Below are 23,529 nucleotides of genomic sequence, written 5' to 3'. Positions count from 1 at the left end.
GCCACCCAGCCAGGACTAAAGCAGACACTTTTTTTTAAATGGCATTCTATTGTAACTATATTACTCTATTTGACCCATTCTAGAGTATAAATTAACTAGGGCTAATTTACCTTTGTCATCAGCAGTGTAACCCATTGTCTTGCATCTACTGTATGCTCAGTAAATGCTGAGTTGAATTCAGTTTGATCTCTAAGTTATTTTAGGTGGATTTGTTTCCCTCCCTGACTAATTCTTCCTGGCAGTTTGAGGTGATTGTGGCAGAAGTTCTTTAAATGTTTTTGGTCTCAATCTGTTTAACATGCTGATGAATGCTATCAACCAAGAAAAAAGTTTTTTTCATATGCACATGTCACAAATTTTGCATACTGCTCTTGGATTTCCCCCTTAAAGTCCCTGACCTCCAGCTCTCTGCTGTAAGAGGTTTCCTCTTTACTGAACGGGAATAGCTCATTTTTGAGTATCACATCTTTTTGGAGTAATGTTTTTCTTGACATTTGACTTTCTTATATTTAGGTCCTGCATTTCTTGAGTGATTGGATATTTGATGATTTTAAGGAATTTTATCTTTTAGGTGTGAAAATAATGTTACATTTTTAAAGATCCTTTATCTTTTAGAGCTATGTACTGAATTATTGAATTATTTAAGGAAGGGATGATAGTGACATTGAGATTTGCTTCAAAATAATTCTGTGGCCGTGGGGGACAGGGACTGAGTGAGTACAAATGAGACCCCACCGCCTGCCACTGAAGCTGGGCAGTGAGTGCATTGACTTGGTTAGACTGTTCTCTCTACATGTGGATATGGTTGAAATTTTCCATAATGAAGTTTTTGAAGTAAAATTTGGAAGTATTACAACCTGTAAAAAAATTGTTGTGGTGGTTTTTTTAACAAAACATAAGAAAGTAATTTCTCTATACTTGGAGTGAAGCTTATGCAATTATTCATTGCAGTGTTAAAGCATTCACACCAAATCTACAAGAGGCTGTCTTGCGAACATTTTCATAAACTGTTCACTTCACATTTCATCTTCTCCACAAAACTAAAGGTAGGTGGCATTACTCAGTGCTGTATCACAGGCTTACGAATATCTTCCTGGCAGCTAATCTTCATCTTTTTTGGAAACTGACAGAGTAATTTTCAGACAAGTCTGAACAAGGGGTGCAAATACATTTAGTTTAACTGAGAAAATCAAGATGTGAATGAAGTGGAGATACTGATTTTTTTCCCTCTGTCTCATAAACCAACTCAGAAGGCATTTCCTCCCAATAAATAAATAAATAAATAAAAGGCGTACCAAAATGATTGTGAGCAATATCAGCATCGTCAGGTTAAGTATATTAATACAGGAAAATCAGGACCAGATTCAGGACAGGCCTGCCCATTATATCCTTACTCAGGGCTTGTTTAATTAAATGGTTATTTTGTCACCCACTTTTTGGACTTTCGCACCTTCATAATTTACGCTCCTTGATGTTTAAGTTTCTTTTATTAGGTTTTGGACTTATTAAATGTCATTGTTTCCCAGGGCCAAACTGTAAACTTTTTGTATCATTTATAACACGTCTCCCCAGACTTTGTCTGAAGTGTTTTTAGAGAATATTTAATTAAGCTTCAAAGCCAAGTCTTTATAATGTCTAAGGACAATGTAGCCGATTCAGTATCGCTGCCAGGTAATACTGAAGTACACGTTTGTATGTATCCAATTTAGACTCATGTCTGTATTAGATATGTCACTGTGGACATTAAAACTCTAGGCTGGTGCCTCTTGTCTCTGAGCATAACAACACTGTTCCAGTAATTAAAAATAGAAAACTATGTCTGCATCAGAAGTAATAAGGGAACATTCACCTTCCCAATAAATACATTTAAGCTAGAAAGGTGGGGTTATCTCCCATCATATGGTTATCTATTGTAGGATTATGGTAGTCTACAGACAAAGCAGCCCTTGCAACAACATTCATCAACCTCTGAGTAAAGTCTCTTCCTGGTCTGCTGTCCCAGGAAGAACCTCTTCTCCGGTGGTAGGAAATGATTATGGACGGGTGAGAAGTAGAGTGGGCAAATGAAGGCTCCTCCTACCTCCAAGTTGAGGTTTATATTCCAAGGCAATCTCTCTTGCTTTCAGTTTCTTCACATATTAAACGGATATTAACTATACTTACAGGGTGACTTTGAGAATCCTTGAGGATGATACTCTGTGGACTATAAAACGTTATGTAAAAATGAATTGTTACTTTTAGGGCCAATTCTGTCTATTTTTGCAGTTGGGAAATACATGAACAACTTAATTATGGGCCTAGTTGATAAATCATTTCAAAGTAAAATTGTATAGACATTAGTATTTGTCATGAGCATTCCTACATTTTGGAAGATAAAAATTATTTTTAAAATTAAAGACACACTGTCCTAGAAGATATAATTCTAGTAATTATATCTCAGGATTGAAATTATTTTGTACATTAATAAGAAACATGGTATGCATCTATTATATTCCATGAATCACAAAGGATAAGACATGATCTTTGTCCCTAGATGCATATACTGTCCTCCAGGAGATAGGCCAGCCCTGGAAACGACAGGGACTGAGGTGATCATCCTGCAGCTCTGCCCTGTTGGGTCAGCCCATGGGTTAGGCACCTTTGAGGACTCCCTTTCATGTTTAAGTGGCTGTCTGGCTCCTGCCAATCTTGCAGCTCTAATTTCAACAATGTTGTTACTCTTCTACCCACTCGCCCTGCTTCTTGCTCCTGGAATGCCCTCCTCCACCCATTTCTGCATATCAGATTTTACTCAAAGCCTTCTCAGCTCAAAGGACCTGTCCTCCACAGAGCTTTCTCCAGTTCCCAGCCAAAGCACCACAGACACAAGGGCAAGAGCTCAATGGAAGGGCTGATTCCTGGAGAAAGTGACATTTTGAAGCAAGTCTGAAAAGGATTGGTGAGTTAGAACAGGCAAGCCAGAAAATGGAGAACATTCAAGGGAGAGCAACCTCCCCCCCCCACCACCACTAAGAAAACTCTATAAAAGATTATAACATAATGTAAATATTTTAGAAGTAAATACTGGCTGTAATTTCATGGCCAACTACCCTGGAAATAAAAACGATTTCATTCAAAGCCACGTTTCCCTCAGTGTGTCAACTTTTAAAATCATAAAAGTGGTCGAGTAGATTTTACAGAACACTGTAATGGTGCGTTCTTGTTCCAGAGTAGTGTATAGGATGTGACATCACAGTTCAAGGCTACACTGAAGTGTATAAACTGGTATCTTAAGAATTGATGGAAATAGGAAAGTTGGTAATAGACATCATAAAAAGAAACAATGAAAGAGAAAAATATCTACTTATTCAAATATTTTGCCCTTGAGCACAAAGTGATTTGAAATAACCCAAAAATAGCTGACATATGAATAGCTGAAACACCTAGAAAATGAGTAGGAAATTCTTTGTGAAGTTTATTTTGCAAATGAAGTGTCTGCATAGATACTCAGGCAAGGAACCTGATCTTTACCTAAAGACATTGCAGGACTTGTGATTCTCTTAATCTGACTCTTTCCCAATTGGACTTTTTCCCTTTTTTGCTACTTTTGTAGATAAATGTAATAAAGACATTACTGAAGCAGTTAAACCTGAGAGGTACAACTCAGGGATTTAATAATCAGACTAATGTGAATCATTTTAATGCAGGGTTGTGGTTTTCATTAGGAGTTTGAACAGCACTTTCTCTTTGTTAGGGGAAAAAATGACGATTTAGAATAATTTCTAATTTTTTAGAAATATATAATCTAGTGTCGCAGGTTCGATTCCCAGCCAGGGTACATGCCTGGGTTGCAGGCAGTGACCCCCAGCAACCACACATTGATGTTTCTCTCTCTCTATCTCCTTCCCTTCCCTCTCTAAAAATAAATAAATAAAATCTTTAAAAAAAAGAAATATATAATTACGAAGAATAGTGGAGTATACACAAGAATTCTTTTCATTGTTAGCTCACTCCACGGTCTGTACTGAGGCTCTGGGTCTGTCTCTTTGGCAAATATCTTTTGGGCAGTGAAACGCCAAGTGGAGTGATGTGGCCTGTTCTAGGTTTGGCATGTGTTGAGTGAAGAATGCCAAAAAATGTTCTGATAGTCACACTTGTAAACTATCTTCTTTGAAAATAAAGGTTTAGGTAACTTGCTGAAGGAACCATTCTTTTGGCAAATGCCAAGGAGACAATACTCCCATTATTCTTTCTAGATTTTTAATATCAGGCGCATTCTTTTTTTTTTCTAATGTCAGAAAACAATGTAATGATTACATATGAGGAAGAATAATGCCGTCATTAATATTAAAGGCTGCAATCCTTTGGCAAGCTCTACTTCTCTTAATTATGGAAATAATATTTTATTTACCTGTAGGGAAACAATAATTACTTAAAGTGTGAAACATATAAAAAATGATGCTTTCTCTTTTCATATGTCAACTTATTTTTACACTAGATGAAGACTTAAAAAATAATGGTTAGGTATACTCTTGTCTTTGAGGACTTCTAAATAAACCTCAGGAAAGTCGAGGGCACTGGTGAGTGAGGTAAGGTGCGCACCGACCCTGAGCGCTGTGCAGGCTGCGCCCTGAGCCGCTGGGGGCTGTGCCGGTTCCTGGTGTCTGTCTTCCTCTTCTTTTTGTGGATTCACAAAAGGGCTTTAATGATTTTCAGACTAACCTTGATGGCTTCCTGGATTCGTGATTATTTCTAAGGAAATAAAAAGAGCATATGTTTTTTTCAGTGTACATGGTAATAGTATGGGGTTATTATAAACAGGAAGGAGCACCCCAAGTTGGTGGCACAGAGGAAACTGCTGGCGAAAGGAAGGGGCTTCGGCGTTGGTATAGCGGGTGTGAGGCTGCTTTTGTTGAAGTTGGGCTGCTGTAGGAAACGGTTTGATAACTGGCTGCTGTACAACTGGAACCACGGTGCCACAAATTTCCTACTATTTACGTGTCCCTAGAGGCAGAGTTTTCGTTAAATCCTCTTATTGAAGACATTTTTTTCTTAATAAAGAGTCTTATAAAACTATTTGACGTTTTGGAGGTAATGCACCTATGATAATCCAGTTGATCAAGTGCTGAATAGACAGTAAAATTAATATTTGTGCTCTACCCTAATTTTAAATCATAAAATCTATGAGCTAAGCAATAAAAAGCTGCCTTTGAGAATCATATAAGTAATGACCCAAGACACTGCAACGAACTCAGGCGGGGTCTCGGGCAAGTGCGCGCAGTAGACTGAGATGGTCAGGACCTGGCCCTGACCGTTCCGGTGTGTGCGCCCCCGACCGGCAGGGGCTTTCCAGCTTTTATCTCTGTGGCATCGCCCATGCAGGGCGTGATCTCAAGCAAGTGGTATGACACCTCAGAACCCTGTTCGAGTGTTACAAGAGGGTCTGGGCTTAGGCTCCCGGTTTGCAGTTATGAATAACAATTGTAAGTTAAAAAGAAAAGAAAAGTTATTAGCATTCCTATTGACTAGTACCAGATGTATGTTTGCTAAATTAATACAAATGAATTTTTTAAAAAAATATACTTGAGCAAGTCTGTAGTACTATGGTATTTGAGGTTGTTTGTTTGTTTGTTTCTCTCTTTTAAGTCTGTGTGGTCCATTCCTATAACATTGTGTCAGGGAGTACAGTCCCATGCATCAGTGTGCTGTGTCCCATTAAATCCTCGGCTAGGCTTGGCTTTCGTATTCCTATCCAGTTCACGCTCCATTCATTGTGAAAGAGGGTTGTGTGTGGTTAGTAACTTTCTGGTGTGTAAAACCCTTCAATTAAACTCCATCTGCTAGACAGGCTTAGGCAGGTCCCCTCCTGGGAAATGGCAGGAGGAGAGGCTTGGTTGAGAGAACTCTTAAGTGAGGAAATGTTTGGATGCCTGCCTACCACTAGCTTTTAGCATCCCAAAGGTCAATTGCCATGTTGTTTAAGCAATTGCTCCAAAGTCATCTCACTAGTTAGTAGTCTAGGATGTTGTTTTTCCCCCCAGATGATTCTATTTTCCTCTCCTGTTTGATTAAAATGCTGAGAGTCAAGGAACACACTTCAATCGTCTTTGCCATGATAACGTAACTTCTAACTTCCCATTTGGACTAGCAGTCATAAACACTCCCATCCATCAGTTTTGGGTCTGACACAAAATCAGCCTTAGTAAACCAACTTGAGAGCAGTTTTAGGCTCACAGCAAAATTAAGAGGACGATACACAGATTTCCCGTATACCCTCTGGCCCTGTATATATTATACATAGCACCCCCCATTGCCAACACCCCCGACCGGGGTGGCACATTTGTTACAACTGGTGAGTGCATGGATTGTTTGATAGCACATGGTCTTGCACATATTGGATGCCTGATATAAGTGTTCAACTCATTTTCTACACACACACAGACACACACACACACTGTGTATTTATTCTGATATATGCATAAACATTTTCTTAAAGGATACATAAGAGAGTGTTAAAGTATTAAAAATATTCCTTCCATGGAGTGGAACTGCATTCCATGAACATGAGATCAGGAATGAAAGGTTGGGAAGTAGACTTTTTTTTTTTTTACTCTTTTTTGGTGCATACTCTTTCATTCTGTGTTGTTTTGTTTTGTTGTTGTTTGGTTTTTTGCTATCAGCATTATAGTTTAAATGAGTCGATTAAAATAATATAGAGACCATCCTTTTTTATATAAGCTTAGAACTACATGATTAACAAATTTCAAAGACATTTCCCTCTTTGAGAAAGGGTTCCGATTACCCTGACATGATGCGTGGACACATGGCTTTTAAGGTAAGGTGCTGGAGGGTGCCGCTGAGTCAAGGCACAAAACTGCAAGTCCTCATGCAAGACATTTTTTTAAAGTTGTGCTTTGGTGTCATATTAGAAAAGATAGAACTGGATTAAATTTTGTTTTCTGCTTGTATGCACCAAAAAGAAAAGAATGGAGGATTGTACTCTTAAAATGTGCATAGTAATCATTATTGAAAATTAGAATATAGATACTTTTTATCCATTTTTTCTCTAAAGTTCCAACATTGTACACAGTGAGTGGATTTTATAAATCAGTGATGTGTAAGGAGTTATTTTCTCCACAAGTATCCTTTTTCTCACATCTTTATCACATAATCCAGTGATATGTATGAGCTAATTCAGTGATAATATATAAGCTGTATGACCATGTATTAGTGAGATAAACAAACATACTGGGTAACATAAAGCCATATCTTAGTAGATATGGACTTTCCAAATCCTCACCTTGCAGAATTTCATATTTACTCTGTCAATAATTGAATTGGTCAGTGTATATTTTAAATTGCTCTTTGAAAAATATATTCATCACCTTTGAAACACTATATAAAAGAAGAGGTTCATAAAAATAGTAATCCATAGGAGTTTTGATTAATGAAAGCATTATTGGTTTAATTTATAATTATCCTGTACTGAAGAGATTAATTTGATCAGTAAATTCTGGAATATATTTTGTTAATCAGTTACTATGTAACATTTTGTACTTATATCTGCTTTTGCTTTGCTAAGTATTTTTTATTACAATTTTTTATTGTTTTTCAAGCATAGTTTTCTGCCTTTTCCCCATCCCCCCCACCACCCCAGCCCTTGTTGTTAAGTATTTTTAAATGTAGAAAAATACTGGTCAATTTTATTTAAAAATTTAAAAATCTTTTTTCTTCAGGAATCATTACTTTGTCTTTAGGTATTTGTTTTGGATTAGTAGACATTAGAATTTCTTTTCTTTAAAAATCTCCCATCTTATTTTGCATGCACACACACTTTTTCATTGTTGACTTTATTCTTTCCCTGATTGTGATCTTTCATAACATCCAATTTCATTTTATGGACTTCCGAATCTCTCCTCAATCTGACCGTAATGTAGAAGAGTGTTTCCACGGCAGGAGTAATACGGTAGTGCCGGGCATGGTCCGGCAGTTCGCAGTTCGCTCGTGCCAATGTGTAGTCCACGTTAGCAGCAGGGAGAAGAGTCCCTTCTTCTGATGTAGCAGTAAGAGCATTTTTAAAAATGAAATACCTCTCTATACACAGAGCAGTCAAATACAAGGCACATATTAACCAGAGTAATGTATTAAAAGCATCTTGAAGTCAAGATTTGAGGGATTTTGTTTTGTTTTGTTTTCCTGGAAAGTGTAATGACTACAGCGGGGTTATTTCCTTCTGCACGGGTGAGCAAACCTGAAGGGTTTGAAAGTCAGGGTGTCTCTCTCTGAGGCAAGCTTTATTTCTAAGCAGTTTCGGAATGCACAAAACCCCTGTGCTGCTCAGGTTCCTGGAATTTTTCATCTCCCTTAGCTGTTCCACTTGCCTAAGTTCATTTACTCCATGGTTCTATACATACATATTAACTTTTATTTCTGAACCATTTGAGAGTGTGTTGCATACACTTTGCCTCTGTTATATCCCTTACTAATTCATTGTGTGTTTTCTAAGAATAAGATACTTCTTTTACAGAACCACAGTACAATAATGAAGTTCAGTGAATTTGATATAGATACCATACTTATTATCACTGTGGTCAATCTGGTATCATCAATTACCCCAGTAGTGTTATATATGTGTACCTACATACATATGTACGCATCTCTCCACATGCTCTCACACACCCTCCAAGATTTCATGCTCAATTTAGTAACATCCTTTTGGTTCTCTTTTAATCTGCGACAGTTTTTTGGTCCTTTTTGTTTAAGACAGTGACATTTTTGAAAAATGTGGGCAAGTTGTTTTGGAGAATGTCTCTAGATAATGTATTTGTTTCTTTATGCTTAAATTCAGGTCAGGAGTTTTTCTTTGTAACACCACATAAACAGTGTTCTGTGCTAGGTGTAAAACATCTAGAGGTGTTGGACGCCGGTTACGTTACCTCTTGGTCACGGTATCTTGATTCTCCACTATGTGTAGTCGCTGTTTTCCCTTTTATCATGTACATGAAGATGCTTTGAGGCCATGTAAATGTCCTGACAATCACCAAGCTTCACTACACCCACACATACGTGTGTGTGTGTCAAGGTACATTTAGCATACACTGATGACTCTTGCGTGAATCAATTTTTGGTGTAGTGATTGAAAAGTGGTAATTTTCTAACTCTCTGTCTCTTCTCCATTTACTAATTGGCAGCCTCCTTAAAGAAAAGGTTTTCCTTCTGCTCAGTTACTCCTCTTTCCCTTGTGCACGGATAAATTTGCTCCCTGTAAAATGAATGTTGAGTACGGGCCTATGGATTCTTATTTTATTCATTGTGTTGTTATTTGTTGCTGTCCTTAATTGTTTTGGCGCTCAAATTGTTCCAGGTTATGGCAATGAAATTGTCCTCAAGATGGTTCCTATGTTGTTTGATCTATTTTGATTTTTTGATTTTTGTTTATTGTTGTTCAAGTACAGTTGTCTCCATTCTCCCTCACCACCATTCCCCTATACCCCAGCCATCCGCAGCTCCCATCCTCAATCCAACCATGCTTTGGCTTTGTCCATATTTTGATTTTTTTTTTTTTTTTTTAAGCAATGCTGTATCTTCTAATGCAAAATGTCCCAGGATCATTTGAGTCTTCCCTGTTCCAGTCTTGGAATCAGGCATTTATCTAAGAAACCTTAGATTCTATTCGTAGAATATTTATTTATTTATTTATTTATTCATTCATTCATTCATTCATTCATTCATTTAAGATCTTATTCATTTATTTTTAGAGAGAGGGGAAGGTAAGGAGAAAGGAAACATCAATGTGTGGTTGCCTCTCGGGCGCCCCCTACTGGGGACCATGCCAACAATCCAGGCATGTGCCCTACACTGGGAATCTAACCAGTGACCCTTTGGTTTGCAGGCCACCACTCAATCCTCTGAGTCACACCAGCCAGGACAGTAGGAAATGATGTTCGGATCCTATGACATATTTCTTTTTATGCACAAATAAATTACGACGTTTGGAATTGGTTTGGGCTTAAGAAGATGCTAAAGGATTTTTTTTATTTCAATACATCTTTCTAATTTTAAGTTGTATATACTTATATTATAGGAAATATAGACAAGTAAAATAAGAGGAATAAAATCTCCCCTGAACCCGCTGCTCATGTCCACCACTGCCGAGTGCTAGTGTATTTTATGTAACTAAGGTCATACCATGTATGAGGAATTTGTTGGGGTTGTTTGTTTGTTTGTTTGTTTTTAAGATTTTATTTATTTATTTTTAGGGAGGGAAGGGAGGGAGAGAGAGAAACATCAATGTGTGGTTGCTGGGGGTTATGGCCTGCAACCCAGGCATGTACCCTGACTGGGAATCGAACCTGGGACACTTTGGTTCCCAGCCTGCACTCAATCCGCTGAGCTATGCCAGCCAGGGCAGTTGGGGGTTTTTTTTTTGTTTGTTTCTTTTTGGCATGATTGCTTTCTCCAAGTCAAAAAAAATTATATTTTTCAGTGATATATTGCACTTTAAAGGTTTTTTTTTCCTTGTCTTTTTATTTTCACTACTGCAGTATAGGGAAGTAGGAAGAGTTTGTGTATGGTACTCTGTTTCTTTCTCTGCTTCCCTCTCTAAATCCCAGATTGTTGCCCATTTTCTGCCCTCCCCCTGGATATCAGAGGATCTAAAATTACCAATGTGGAAGTACATGAACTAGTAGTATCAAAGACTGTGGGAAGGGTTTATTTTGTAATTTTAGTTATGACAAGCTGCTCAGTGATAAATGCGTGTGCTTTAAAATTGACGTCAATGTTTGGCAAACAGAAGCAAGTCATTCAAGGAAATATGTGCTGTTTACTGCTCTGGTATGCTTAGACCTGTGCGTACAGTTTTTAACTCATGAGAGCAAGGTCTGTCTCTGGTTTTGCTCAACATTGTTTCCTCTTCAGTGCAGGGTTTTCCTGCTTTGGCACTATTGAAATTTTTGAGCAGATAACCCTTGTTGTTGGGGCTATCCCGTGCATTGTAGATTGTTTAGCAACAGCCCTGCCCTCTGCCCACTAGATTCCAGTAGACATTGCCAAGTATTCCATGGAGAACAAAACAACCCTGATGTAAGACCACCGCTCGAGTGCAATGCCTGACACACAATAAGCACCCCCAAAATACTTGATACATTGATAAATATACTTGAACCACAGTCAGACGTTTCCTTGTATTGTATCACCATTTCCTCTAAATTATCAGAATTTACAATTTGAAATATTGTAGGTATGCAGGCACTATCAAAATTCCATTGTCTCATAGCCAAATATTCTAAGGGTCTTATCTAGAAGAGAGGTTTTTAGAGCACTTTGCTTATTAAAATAAGCAAAGAGGGATGGGTTTTGTAAAACCCAAAGTATGCTACAGTGTGTGTAGTGTATGTGTGTTCTTCTCTTTCTCAGTGAGTAACAGAATAACATAGAGCAATTAGAGCACCTGAGAGTTGGGTGAGCCTGGTCAGTTGTCGCGGGAAGGAAGGACCTGGAGAGGTCCCACTCGGGGCTCAGGGCAGAGCCCAGAGGAGGAATGTGCGTTGCCCTCGAGGGGCCTTCTATTTCTATGATGAGGTGGTACATTAATTCCTAAAATGTAACTTGGGGGATATTTCTGTTTTTATTAAAAGGCAAGCAAAAAATCATTCAGAAATAAGAATGCTAATAAGTTTAAGATGTGATACAGTTTAGAAATATCGAAAACTTCACCATGAAGCCCTCTCTCTTCCTGAGGAAGATTTAGATGAACACCGTTGAACTTAGCGGCCTTACTCTCAGAGCACAGTTCCTTCAAGCTTTGGTCGTTCTTTCTTTGTAAGGTGGTTGCTCACAGTCTGTTTCCACTGTTAATGTCTCCCTGGAAAATACAGTTACAAATTTTGGGGACAGAACTGTTATATTTCATGGTTTTTAAGAGAGAGCCTTTATATTGATAAAGATAAGAATGAAGGGGATATGAATATAACAGCTATGTTTTTGTATTAAAAAGGAAAATATGATTTTATTTAGAAATACTTTTCTATAGGATATGTTATTTTAAATTTTTAGTGTTTTTTTTAAGTTATTATAAATACTGAAACTTTCAGCCCTGGCTGGTATGACTCAATGGATGGAGTGCTGGCCTGCAAACCAGTTTGATTCCCATTTAGGGCACATGCCTAGGTTGTGGGCCAGATCCCCAGTAGGGGGCACACGAGAGGCAACCACACACTGGTGTTTCTTTCCCTCTCTTTCTCCTTCCCTTCCCCTCTCTCTAAAAATAAATAAATAATATATAGTTTTTAAAAATGCTAAAACTTTCATAGAATTTGCTAGGAGGTATAATGATTTTGTAGAGGCTGAGTGATTTTGACTATATGAGATTGTAACAAAATCATGGTAATGATATTAAACGAGCTAATGTTTTCTGGGCAACAAATTATGTAGTGTTAACTAAGCATATATGTAGTTTATTGCTGTCGAGTGTTAAAAATCTAACTTTTTAGATGTCAATGTAATTATTTTTGCTTTTTGTGAAAAAATTGATGTGACAGTATTATCAGCCTACATGATTCCTGGATGTGTCCACCTTCTATAAAGAATGTTTTATGACATTTGTTCTAGTAGTTTTAGCTTTAATGGAAAAGAGAATAGTTTATAATTATGGGGATTTTTTTAAAAGTTTGTGCTTCTTATGGTGAATCATTTCACTCATTTGGAATACAGAATAAAAGGTAATTCTTGAAACGCAACTAACCACAAACTACTTCATGAGGCTGTTGCGGTGAAGTGGCTGAATTACATTACGAGTTTTGTGTGCTGGCGTTACTATATCTTCATGAAACACTTTGTACTTTGGGAATGATATTACAGCCCCATGATTTTTATTACCTTAGAGTCAAATGTCTTCCCCCCGACCCACTGTCTTAAGCAATAGTTTCTCCACACAGAGTATTTCACTCTGAAGCTTGGTCCGTCTTCTTTTCTTTTCCTGCTATGGCCATGTGGTTTTGAAATTTGGGCAAAATGCTCCTCAGAGCTACTGTTGTAGAAAACTATTAATTAAAAATGTCTATTTTGGGGTTTCTTTCACCTTTATTTAAAAAACCAAACTGAAGTGTGTTGGACCATAAGGTATGCTTTAGAACTGGTTAGTCCAATATGATAGCCACTAGGTACACTGGCTATTTCTTTTTTAATTTTAATTAATGAAAACTAAATAAAACTAAACATTTAGTGTTTTAGTCACTCTCAGTCACATTTCAAGAGCTCCATAGCTACATGCCTCTAGTAGCTACCACATGAGACAGTGCGGACACAGAACATCTCCACTGTCACATGCAGTTCTGCTGGCCAACTGCTCTAGAGTGGGGTTGGCAAGCTGTGACCTAGGGGCTCGGTCTAACCCACCACTTGTTTTGTAAATAAAATTTTCTTGAAATACAGCCAATTGTCTCCTTGTTTTCTGTGGCTGCTTTCAGGCTGTAACAGAAGAATTGAGTAGTTGGAATAGAGACCATATGACTCACAGAGTCGAAGATATTTTCTTTCCAGTCCTTTGTAGAAAACGATTGTGACCACACTTTAGAGTATACATAATTAATAAAGTTGAGGTTGTTTGAATCGTGTAGCTTATATATATATATATATATATATATATATATATATATATATATATAAAACATATATTAGTAGTCTAACAGGTTATATAAAGCAGGTTATCATAATTCATAATGAGCCAAATCAGAAGAACATTGACAGTAGAATTATCGGGCCAGTCCTCTGGATTACTAGTTGAGAACAGTCATCTCCATGTAGGGACAACTAGACTGTAAGTCCTTCTCTGGTAGATCAGACTCATTCCAAAAAGGTGAGAACTAAAGAAGAATATTAGGCAAGACAACATATAAATGGTGGACGTGCTCAGGGTGACTGGACAACTGGCAGAATTAGAGCACAGTTGCCGTGAGGCCCACCTGTGCTGCTGACACATTGTCACCCTTGGACCGGAGTCTGATTGGCTGCGAGAGATGGACTCTGCAACGCACACAAGGACAGTTAGAAAGTTAAGAGTGAAATGGGGTGAAATTGATCTGTTAGACCTAAAAACATTTCAATCAAATCTTTCCATTTAGACTTCAATGGGAATGTATTCAAAAGAGCTTATTTCATTAATAGAGTACCTGCTTTCTAATTTTTTTTTATTGATTGGCTCATTCTATCAATAGTGGTTGTATAGTCTTGTGGAATATCCAAGGAATTTAGTCTCTTAGATAACGTGTAAAATACTTAAATCCATTTTGTTTTAATATTTTACATACAATCTTTAAAAATAATGTTTTAGCCTTAGAGCTTTTCCATTGTGGTGGGACATGAGCTTCTTTTGTCTGAGTGTTAGTTGATTTTAAGTTGTAAAATGCAATCTAATAAAAGTAAGCTTTTGACATTGCCCTAACAGAACTGCCTTTGCTACTCTTTCTTTGTCACTTCCCCAGGTTGAAGCTAGCACAGCTTCTTACTCAAAGTGCCCTTGCTTCTCTGTGGCCAGGGCTTCAGTGAGTGCCTTATAAAGGCTGACCTTCACTGAAGCAGATTATTATAATGTAGCAGGGAGAGCTAAATTTAGAGGGAAAGCAAGCCTCTGCTCCAAATAGTAACAGCTTAAACGATAGAGACTTTTGGTGAACAGAGTATCTTCAGTTAGTCTTTCAATACCAGTAGGTGAGTCTCTGTGTTTGTTTGTTTGTTTTAATTTTTGGTGTTGTGTACATCAGAAGCTGTCCATCTTTTTTATGTTTATATGTTATCGTGTCCTTTTCCACATAGAATATATTGAGGGTGTGAAACATGAGCCCACATAATTAGGCTATGAAGAAACAAACATTTGTGTTTAGAACTGAAGAAAATATAGATGGACCTAATGATTTCTGAAACAGAGTAATTCCCTCATAGGTAGGCTGTGTTGAGTGGTGATTTGCCATCAGCAGCAAAACAGAAACAAAGTCTAAAAGTAGAGCTAATCGGGGGATCCTATGTGTTTATATTCCAGATCCTAAAGTAAAACTTTTAGAGAGGGCTCACACTTTTAAAATACTTTTGATTCCAAAATAAAAGCATAAAAGCATCTTTAGCAAAGAGTAACTTACTCCTTCCTGCTAAAGAAGTTTCAGGCCACTTGTGCCCTATTTTTTCCTACTTTTTTTTTTTTTTTTTTTTTTTTGCATCTCGGTGTGAGACACCAGGTCTTTAACAGGTACTTTGCTTTACTAACACAAGAAAATATTGATAAACATTTGTTTTTTGGGAGAGGTATATACACAAAGAGAATACATGTATGCATACACATTAATTGTTCCCCGATGAAATGTTTGCTGATCCAGAGTAAATCTATTGACAATGCCAATGGGGACATTTCTGAATGAAAGTGTTTTGCAGGGAATATAAATAATGCATTAGAAACTCTTATTTCCAACATCTATGAAATAAAAGATTTCACTGATTGAGTTTATTGCATTTATAACGATATCAGTATGTAGCTGCTGCCCCATACACAAACAGGAGTCAGTTACTTTCTCTGCCCTTGTTCTAGGACTGTACTACTATTGTCCTACCCAGCTCATTGTATTGTAAATGTTGGGATTTTATCTCCCAGGCTCTGTGTTTTGTGAGCCCTGGGAATGTGCCTCAGTCACCTTTGTTTTACAGCATGATGTATTAAGTTCACTTTATAGGGTTGATAAAAAAATTGTCTCTTCTTACTCCATATTACTGTTTGGGTTTGTTACCTTATTTGTAATTGACTTCAATTTTTGAGTTTAAAGTTTTCAATGACAAATATTACCACACGAAGATAGAAGTTTCTCTTCTTCAGAGGGTGGGAAGAAAGTTTGGTAGTAAACCGAATAATAATTTTTCCATGCTTAAGATTTCTTTTAAACTTTGAGACATAAATAATGTACTTGAACACTACAAATTTTCTTGATTGTTTACTGGTGTAAGTAATAGAGAAAATTAGACACTTTCAAGTCACAATTTTTAAAAACTTTGAAAGATAATTTGCTTGACATTTTTTTAATTGGTGGTCTTCATAATTTAGGCAATCGAAACATATTTTCAGATTATAACATTTATGCCAGCAAACTTATTTTCAATTTATAAAAGATCTTATGTTTTCACCTTTTTCAGTGATAATTTATTATATTTTTGTATATTAAATCCAATAGAATATAGTATACCCAAATCTCTGCCCTCTGAAGTAAACAAATAAATGAAAGACCTTCCAGTGGGTTTTTTTTTTTTTTTTATGTCTTTCTGAAATTTTTCCTGCAGGGCAGATATATGTGCCATTTTTAACCAAAAAAATTATGTTTTACACTCTTATTCCACCTGCTTTTTCCATTAGCAATGCCTCGGTCATCTTTCCATGGCGGAGCCACAGCTTATTTGACAGTTATTTATTAAATGCTTACTTTTTACTCAGCATTATTTTAAGTGCTAAAGACACACTATCAAGTAAAACCTGCAAGTCCCTACCACATGGAGGTTATGCTCCCCGGGGAGAAACAGACCATAGGCAGACAGAGAATAATCAAATGGCAGGTACTCCTTAGCACGATGCAGAGAGGGAAAGCCTCTCTGCAAAGGAGGTATTCTATTGGATGTAGAGAGTAAGCCAAAGGATGCCTGGGGTGAGAGCTGCCCAGAAGCCAGATGACCGCCTCTGGCACGCTGGAGGAAGAAAGAGGGCAGTGTGGCTGGAGCGCAGTGGGTGATGGGAAGGGCTAATTCATTCTCTTGTAAAGCTTCATAAAGTTTCATTTGATGGCTTTATTATAACTTATTTAACCAGTCTCATGTTTATAAGCATTTAAGTTTCCATTTTTTATGCATCCAGCAGGTTGAACTGAATTTTTTATGCACATGCTCACAGAGATATATTTGCACCCTTGAGTGGGCGTGACTGTAGAATAAATTCGTGGTATAGGAATTGCTGGAACACAGGTTATGCACCAAAAGTATTGCATGGACTTAATCCCTTATGCCAAAGTTTATGTCTGAGGTTGCTTGCCCCGTGTGTTTTGTTAACACTATATTTGTCAGACTTTTAAAACTTGCTAGGTCAGCAGTTAAAATTATATCTAATTTTAAAAAGTAGATTCCATACGTGTGAGATTAAACAGGTACTTACTAGTCATATTCTTTTATATGAACTGCTTAATTGAAATGCGTAATCTTATTTTCTTTGTTTTCAGAAATTTTATGAATAAGCATCAGAAGCCAGTGCTAACAGGCCAGCGGTTCAAAACTCGGAAAAGGGGTAGGTTGTTTTTGTTGTATGTTTAAGTGTAGATGTGTGTGGGTGGGTGTGCTTAAAGTTCTAATCAAAATATAAAATTGAACAAGAATTAGAATTACATCCTTGTTTCCAGCTAACCTCACTAATTCTACTCTTTTGAGCTCTTGGGTGAAGAGTCTGAAGTTCTGAGATCCAGCCTCAGAATTTCCAGTCATCCTGGTGTTTGCTTTTGGACAGGTCATTTAACCTGTTTGAGCTTTGTGCTGTATCTGCAAAATGAGAGAGAATATCTTTTCAAGTTGCCTCACTCAAGTGTGATGCTATGAAGACAGTTGATTGACTTTAGTGTTTTGGCATCAACATTTGCATTTGGTTTTTGCTCTATTTTTTTTAAGTGTTTATAGCAAAAATGCCAAAATTAAGAGAAAAGTAAATCAGGGGATTTTTACCTTTCCAGAATTTAGGGAGTAGTGTTAAACTTACTATAAATATCTTTAAAATGCAGGTATATTTTCAAGTAACTTTTACTGTGGGAAAAGTAGTTTGAGGATGACTGGTAAAATTCCTATTTATGTGAGTGACTTCTTTTTTATGTTATATTCATCTTACCATACTTTCTGTGTAAAGAATTTTTTTTTTATCCTCACCCAAGGACATGCTTATTGATTTTAGAGAGAGAGGAAGGGAGGGAGAAAAAGAAGGAAAGAAACATCAACGTGAGAGAGAAACATCAATTGTTTGCCTTTCATGGGCACCCCTACTGGGAACCAGACCTGCAACCTAGGCATGTGCCCTTACCGGGAATCAAACCCTCGACCTTTTGGTTTGCAGATGATGCTCAACCAACTGAGCCACACTACCCAGGGCAAGAATATTTTCAAATATTTATATTTAATCAGTTTTTCATAATTATATAGAGACCCTCCTAGATTTAAGAATAGTTGAGCCAATACTTGATAGGACAACTTGTTTAAAATAGGAGACAAAGGAAATAATTGTGTTGACTAACACCGAAGAAAGTGAAAAATATTTGAGGAAATATCATGGACAGAGATACATGGTGGCTGGATATCTTTCTGAGGGCCTCGTTGCTGATTATGAAGCATAATACCATGTAATGACCACCGAGTGCCAAACATTGAATTGGCAGCCCGCATCATATGCCTTCGGCATGTCCGGTGGAGGCAGCACCTGCTGCTGATGCTCCCTCACAGCTCCGTGTCTGTGGGCAGCGAGTCCAGTCAGAGAAGGAAAAGAAGTCTTGGTGCAATAGAGCGTTCAGATTAGACGCATTTCCAAGAGTCTCTACATGGCACTAAGGCTGAATTTAACGGTAAATGCTGCCAGCGTAACAATGAAAACTTAAAAATGTTAAAGTAACCAAATGGTTATTTTGTACACTATTTCTGTTTTGTACTCTCCTCCTTTCCGTTTTTGTTGTTGTTGTTGTTGTTGTTTTGTCTTGTTTTGTTTTTTAATCTCTGGCTCATCCCCGTAAGTTAAGTAGAAACATAGCCTGAGCCACTGCCCTCTATGTAGTCCTCTGACGGAGCGATTTCCCCACTGAAATCTGGAAGCTGGTACCAACACAAGGCCCGACAGTCAACATGCATTCTTTGTCTTATTCTTTAAAGCATTCTGGGGCTGGGGTGGGGTGGAAAACTCTTTGTAAAAATCATCATAGTTGATTTCCAGAGGACTGAATCCATAAGGAACGATATAGTTCAGTTAAGATGTTATTGGGCCTGGTAATACGATAACATTTAATATATACCCCACTGTGGAAAGGGTTGCCATCCCCTGCCCACTGAGGGAACGTGTTCATCTCGGACTGGATCTCCAACTCCAGCAGCTTTATTAGTGTGATGCTGATTCACACGCCGGAACTGAGCTCCAGAGCCAAGAGCCCAACCAAGAATGTCTTGCACAAGAGCAGGCGTGATTCGACAAGTTAACTGGCCTTACAGTCTTTGGGCTTAAACCGGACAGGCCCTCTCCGATTCCGAGCTGGGCCACCTCATTCATTTGGTGGGCAAGACTGCGCCTGCGTCAGACTGCCACCGGAGCACTCAGCCCAGAACGGGCTTTCACGTGTCGTTGTGTTGTTTCTCGGTCTGTCTGGGTTTACATAACGCGGGGCTGCTGGAGACTGAAGCAGCACTTGAGCCATTTTGTGCCAGATGCTGACGGGGAAAAAATAGTCAACCTCATTTACCGCTCTTCGTAGTAGTGAATTGCCTCCCAGAGATTTACTGTGCTTTGGTTTTTCTTTTGCTGTTATGACGGGGCCGGCTTCAGATAAATAAATGGTTGGTGGTTTTGTTAAGCAGAGGAAAAATCTACTGAGGCGTTTTCAAGGTTGTTTTGGTAGACTGTCTTCTGGAGATCTGTCTTCAGTTTGAAACTATTTTAGCAAAGCTAATGCTCTCCCATGTACAAGTCAGCACAAAACTGTATTTCTTATTCTTTACATCAAGATGTAACATTATGGTAGGATACATCACATGGAGCTCCTTTAGGACTGTGTTTTCCTTTATGAAATATGCATACCTTATTTATGATATTTTCTCCAAAGAAGTTATGTTTTCCAGTGTGGCTTGTGATAATCCCAAGGGATGAAGAATTCTACCCTGAATCATTGTTATGCTTAGCTAAATGAAATATTTGATCACTAAATTGACCTCCATGTAAGTTTTGTAGGGAAATTGGATTAAAATTAGTGAAAACAGGAGAGGAAATGAATGACCAGACCACAGACATCCAGAGTGACCATGCACTCAGGCCCGTCCCTGAGACTCGCAGTCTGTGCTAGTGGTTTTGGATCGCTTCGCTTTACATCCCGTGGTGTAAGCGACTGACCGAGTAAAGCTTTAATGTGTGTGTGTGTGTGTGTGTGTGTGTGTGTAGTTAGGAGACCATGGTAGTTGTTCACTTACTATACACCTCACTGACCTTCCGAAAGAAATGTAGGTTGTTATTTATCAATTAGTTAACAGGTTGGGAAAATGCTGCATTAACCGGTTACCTTAAGTCCCAGAGAAAGCGTTGCATTTAGACAACTCACAGTCATATGTATCTGAGTGTCAGAAATAGGCCCACTTCTCTACGTCAGTGCAAAGGCTGTTATGACTAACTCTTCAGTGTCCCACTTGTGATTCACCGACACAATATAAATCTGAGACCCTGATTATATATTCCCACTTCAAGGGAGGCTTGACTTGCCGAATGGAAACTCAAGGAAGCAGTGGCATGTTTTTATTAGGCTTTGTTAGCATTTCTGCTGGACTGTCCTCAAATGAAATATGAAATTATATATGTATTGTTTCAGATGGAAAAGGGCCTTTCAGTAAACTGTCTTGTTTACCTAGACTCCCATCCATGTTCTTGCCCTGTTCCCGTACTGGAATTTCGTGTTCCTCGGGATAGACTCTTAACCTTGCAGGTGGGAGTTTTGTTCTTCAGCCTGCAAAAGGATTATTAATTGCATCACGCCTCATGACTTTAAGATTCCTAAGCTGTAAGTGATCATTTTGAGCTGATGCATTAGTGCTCACTGTTGAGATATCTCTGGCATGATATGCTGTTTCCTCCTTTTACTTTCCCTCTTCCTTGGCAAATCTTGTGGAAAGTATAGCTGGAGGATGAAGGAATTTTTACAAATGACACTTTTTCAGTTGTCATTTAGATTCAAAACAACATCCTCTGTATGAATTCGTAGGTAGCCTGGGTGTTACCTTACTTACCGACTTCTATTTTCCAGTGCCTTAAATTTATAATTTTCAGATGACCAAAGTCTGTTCCACCACCTGAGTCAACATCCAAGCATCTTGTGGTGCAATGGGTACGGACAGCCCCAGTTGGTTTTGGAAGCTGGTCGTTAATACTCAATAAACAGCTTGTGGTCTCTACTTCTCTGCTTCTTGTGATCTGTACTATTTATATGCTCATATTACAGGAAAAGGACCTTTTCTTCATGGGGGAAGGAGAATTACCCTTTGGGTAGACCCTGAGTAGGGGGTGCAGCTTCCTTCCCTGCCTGTGAGTTCCTTCTGCGCAGACTCAGGCGGTTACCCTCCCCTTCACTCCTGGAGCTCTCCCTAGTCTGTGCTCTAATATTTCCACTCTCTTTCTCCCCCTCTACACAATAAGACCCTAATTATATTTTTTCTGCAGTCAGTGTTTGCATGTTCTTGGCTGCATAATGTTTTGCTTATGGCATGAAAGACTTTGTCTCTTGTTCGTGATGAATAGTGTTCTGGTTCGTTTATGTCTGACTTTATGGTATCTCGCGCCACCTGAGGCTCACTGGTACTGGGGGTGTCATTCTCCTCTGGTTCTGAGGCTGTGGCATTAACCCTTAATGAAACCACTGTAAGTAGTCAGTCTTTACAAACTAGGCTGGTGTTGTCTGGTTTGTGATTGTATCAAAGTTACGTGTGCACACGGTTTAAATAGTCACACTTCTGTAAGACATGTTATAACAACAAATCTGCCCCCAGGAGAACTCTTCTACTTCTTAACTGCTTCCTTTAATATTTACATTCATGTAGCCAGCCAGACAACATTCTTTAATGGCTATTTCTCGATTGTCTGCACTTCCTCCTATGAAAGATAAGGACTCCATTCTTTCACTGCCCCCATCCCCCTACCAGCCTCCCCTCCTCTGCCTGTTCATGATATCTCAGTTTTAGCTGGACCATTGCTTGGGGTTAACATTATTGTGACTTTGAACATGCTATTCATAGCTGAGCTGGTACTTTATCACTTTTCTTTTTCTGAGCACTGCTTTATTTTTGGATTCAATAGCTTTAATTTTTATTTTTCCGCCTTGTTTTCTATGCCTTACCCCTAGTCACCCCAACCTTCCCCTTTGTTAAGTAACTCTCAATACAAACACAGGCATTCTAACGTTATTACATTGAATGATTTCTTACATTATTACATTTAAAAAAGCTCTCCCAGTTGGTTTGCTGTCTAGGCCGACTGGACAGTTGTCAGCTTACAGTGCTTGAACTGTCTATTCGTCACTGTCCTGAAGAGGACTATTGCTTGTCTCCTGTACTTAAATTGTAGGATCGATTTAAAATCATAATTTCAGTGGCTGCTTCAATAGCTTTAAAAAAAGTCTGAGAAACATAACTTTTCAGGCCTTGACTAAACACTGGAATTTTAGCTTGGAAATAGTCTTCCCTCAGAATTTTGAAGAAATTTCTCTGGTTTATGGTATTTCTGTTGAGCAATTTATTGTCATTCTGTTTCTTGATACTTAATAGGTGCTTTGTCCTTTGGCCCCTGCAGCCTCAGACGGTTGCTTTACTCCCATGTTCTGAGACACCGTGGTAAGGAGTGCGCCCTGCCGTGGACCCCCTTCCAGTCCCTGTGCGGGTGCCAGAAGGCCTGTTGCATTTTCAGTTCTGTAGAACTTCCTTGAAATGTTTACATAGTTTCCTTTCTTTTTCTCATTCTATTTTTATTATAAATATTTTTTCACTGCATTTTTTCTTCTTCTGCTCCTCTTTTTCTTCCTTCTCCTCCAACTTCTTTTTTACAGTTGCAATATCCACACAGCTCTCTAAAGATGCATATTTGTATTCTTGTTTATTCTGTTACAGTTGCCCCAGTTTTCCCCCTTTGCCCTCCTCCGCCCACCCCACCCCCTGCTCCCGCAGTCAATCCTCACACTGTTGTCTGTGTCCATGGGCCATTCATACATGTTCTTTGTCTCATCTCTTCCCCTTCTTTCCACCATCCCCCCCTCCTTTCCTCTGGCAGCTCTCTAAAGATAGCGGTGGTAGCAAATTTTTCTTTTTTGAAGTTTTGGATTCTTCTCTTGTCTCTCTCTCCCCACATCCAGACTCATTCTCCATAAGTACGAATCCTAGATTCTTCACCTTTAACCTAGTCATTCTTTTTGTGTCTCATCTGACCTCTGTTTTGTCATCTTTACTTCTTTTCAACAGTATACACGATCCTTAACTTTGTGGAAGATCTGGCTCCAAAGTGACCCTCAACAAGAAGTCCGTCTAGACCTTTTGACAGACCTTTCTTTGTAACGGAGGGGCATTATAGAGAAAAGCTGAGCTTGACAGGGAAGGAAGATTGAGGGCCAGTTTCCAGACGGGCTTGAGGTTGTTGTGGTCTGAAGCCTCACAGGTCAAGTACTAGGAAAATTTGGTTCCAGATGTAAAGAAATGGGGTGGGTTTTTGTGGTTAAGGCACTTTTGGTTTAAAACTAACATGTTCATTTATCTGTATATCAATAAAGA

At 38.4% G+C, this 23,529-nt stretch overlaps 1 protein-coding gene across 3 annotated transcripts in view; it reads left to right on the top strand.

The window, feature by feature from the left end:
• Nucleotides 1-23,529, top strand: part of BZW2 (basic leucine zipper and W2 domains 2) — a 59,968-nt gene that overhangs the window by 3,679 nt on the left and 32,760 nt on the right. The window contains exons 1-2 of one of the 3 annotated variants that reach the window (XM_036010551.1): nucleotides 1,025-1,046; nucleotides 17,220-17,284. In XM_036010551.1, coding sequence (XP_035866444.1) covers nucleotides 17,227-17,284 — 58 coding nt within the window. In that variant the 5' untranslated portion in view covers nucleotides 1,025-1,046; nucleotides 17,220-17,226. Of the gene's footprint in view, nucleotides 1-1,024; nucleotides 1,047-14,605; nucleotides 14,689-17,219; nucleotides 17,285-23,529 lie in introns of those variants that run through there. The other 2 variants (XM_036010550.1, XM_028525512.2) reach the window with 2 other exon arrangements.

Source organism: Phyllostomus discolor, chromosome 10 (genome assembly GCF_004126475.2).
Source record: "Phyllostomus discolor isolate MPI-MPIP mPhyDis1 chromosome 10, mPhyDis1.pri.v3, whole genome shotgun sequence".
In the NCBI taxonomy this organism is placed as follows: Eukaryota; Metazoa; Chordata; class Mammalia; order Chiroptera; family Phyllostomidae; genus Phyllostomus; species Phyllostomus discolor.
The sequence above is the reverse complement of the archived record's forward strand: the minus strand, read 5'-3'. Positions and strand labels throughout refer to the sequence as shown.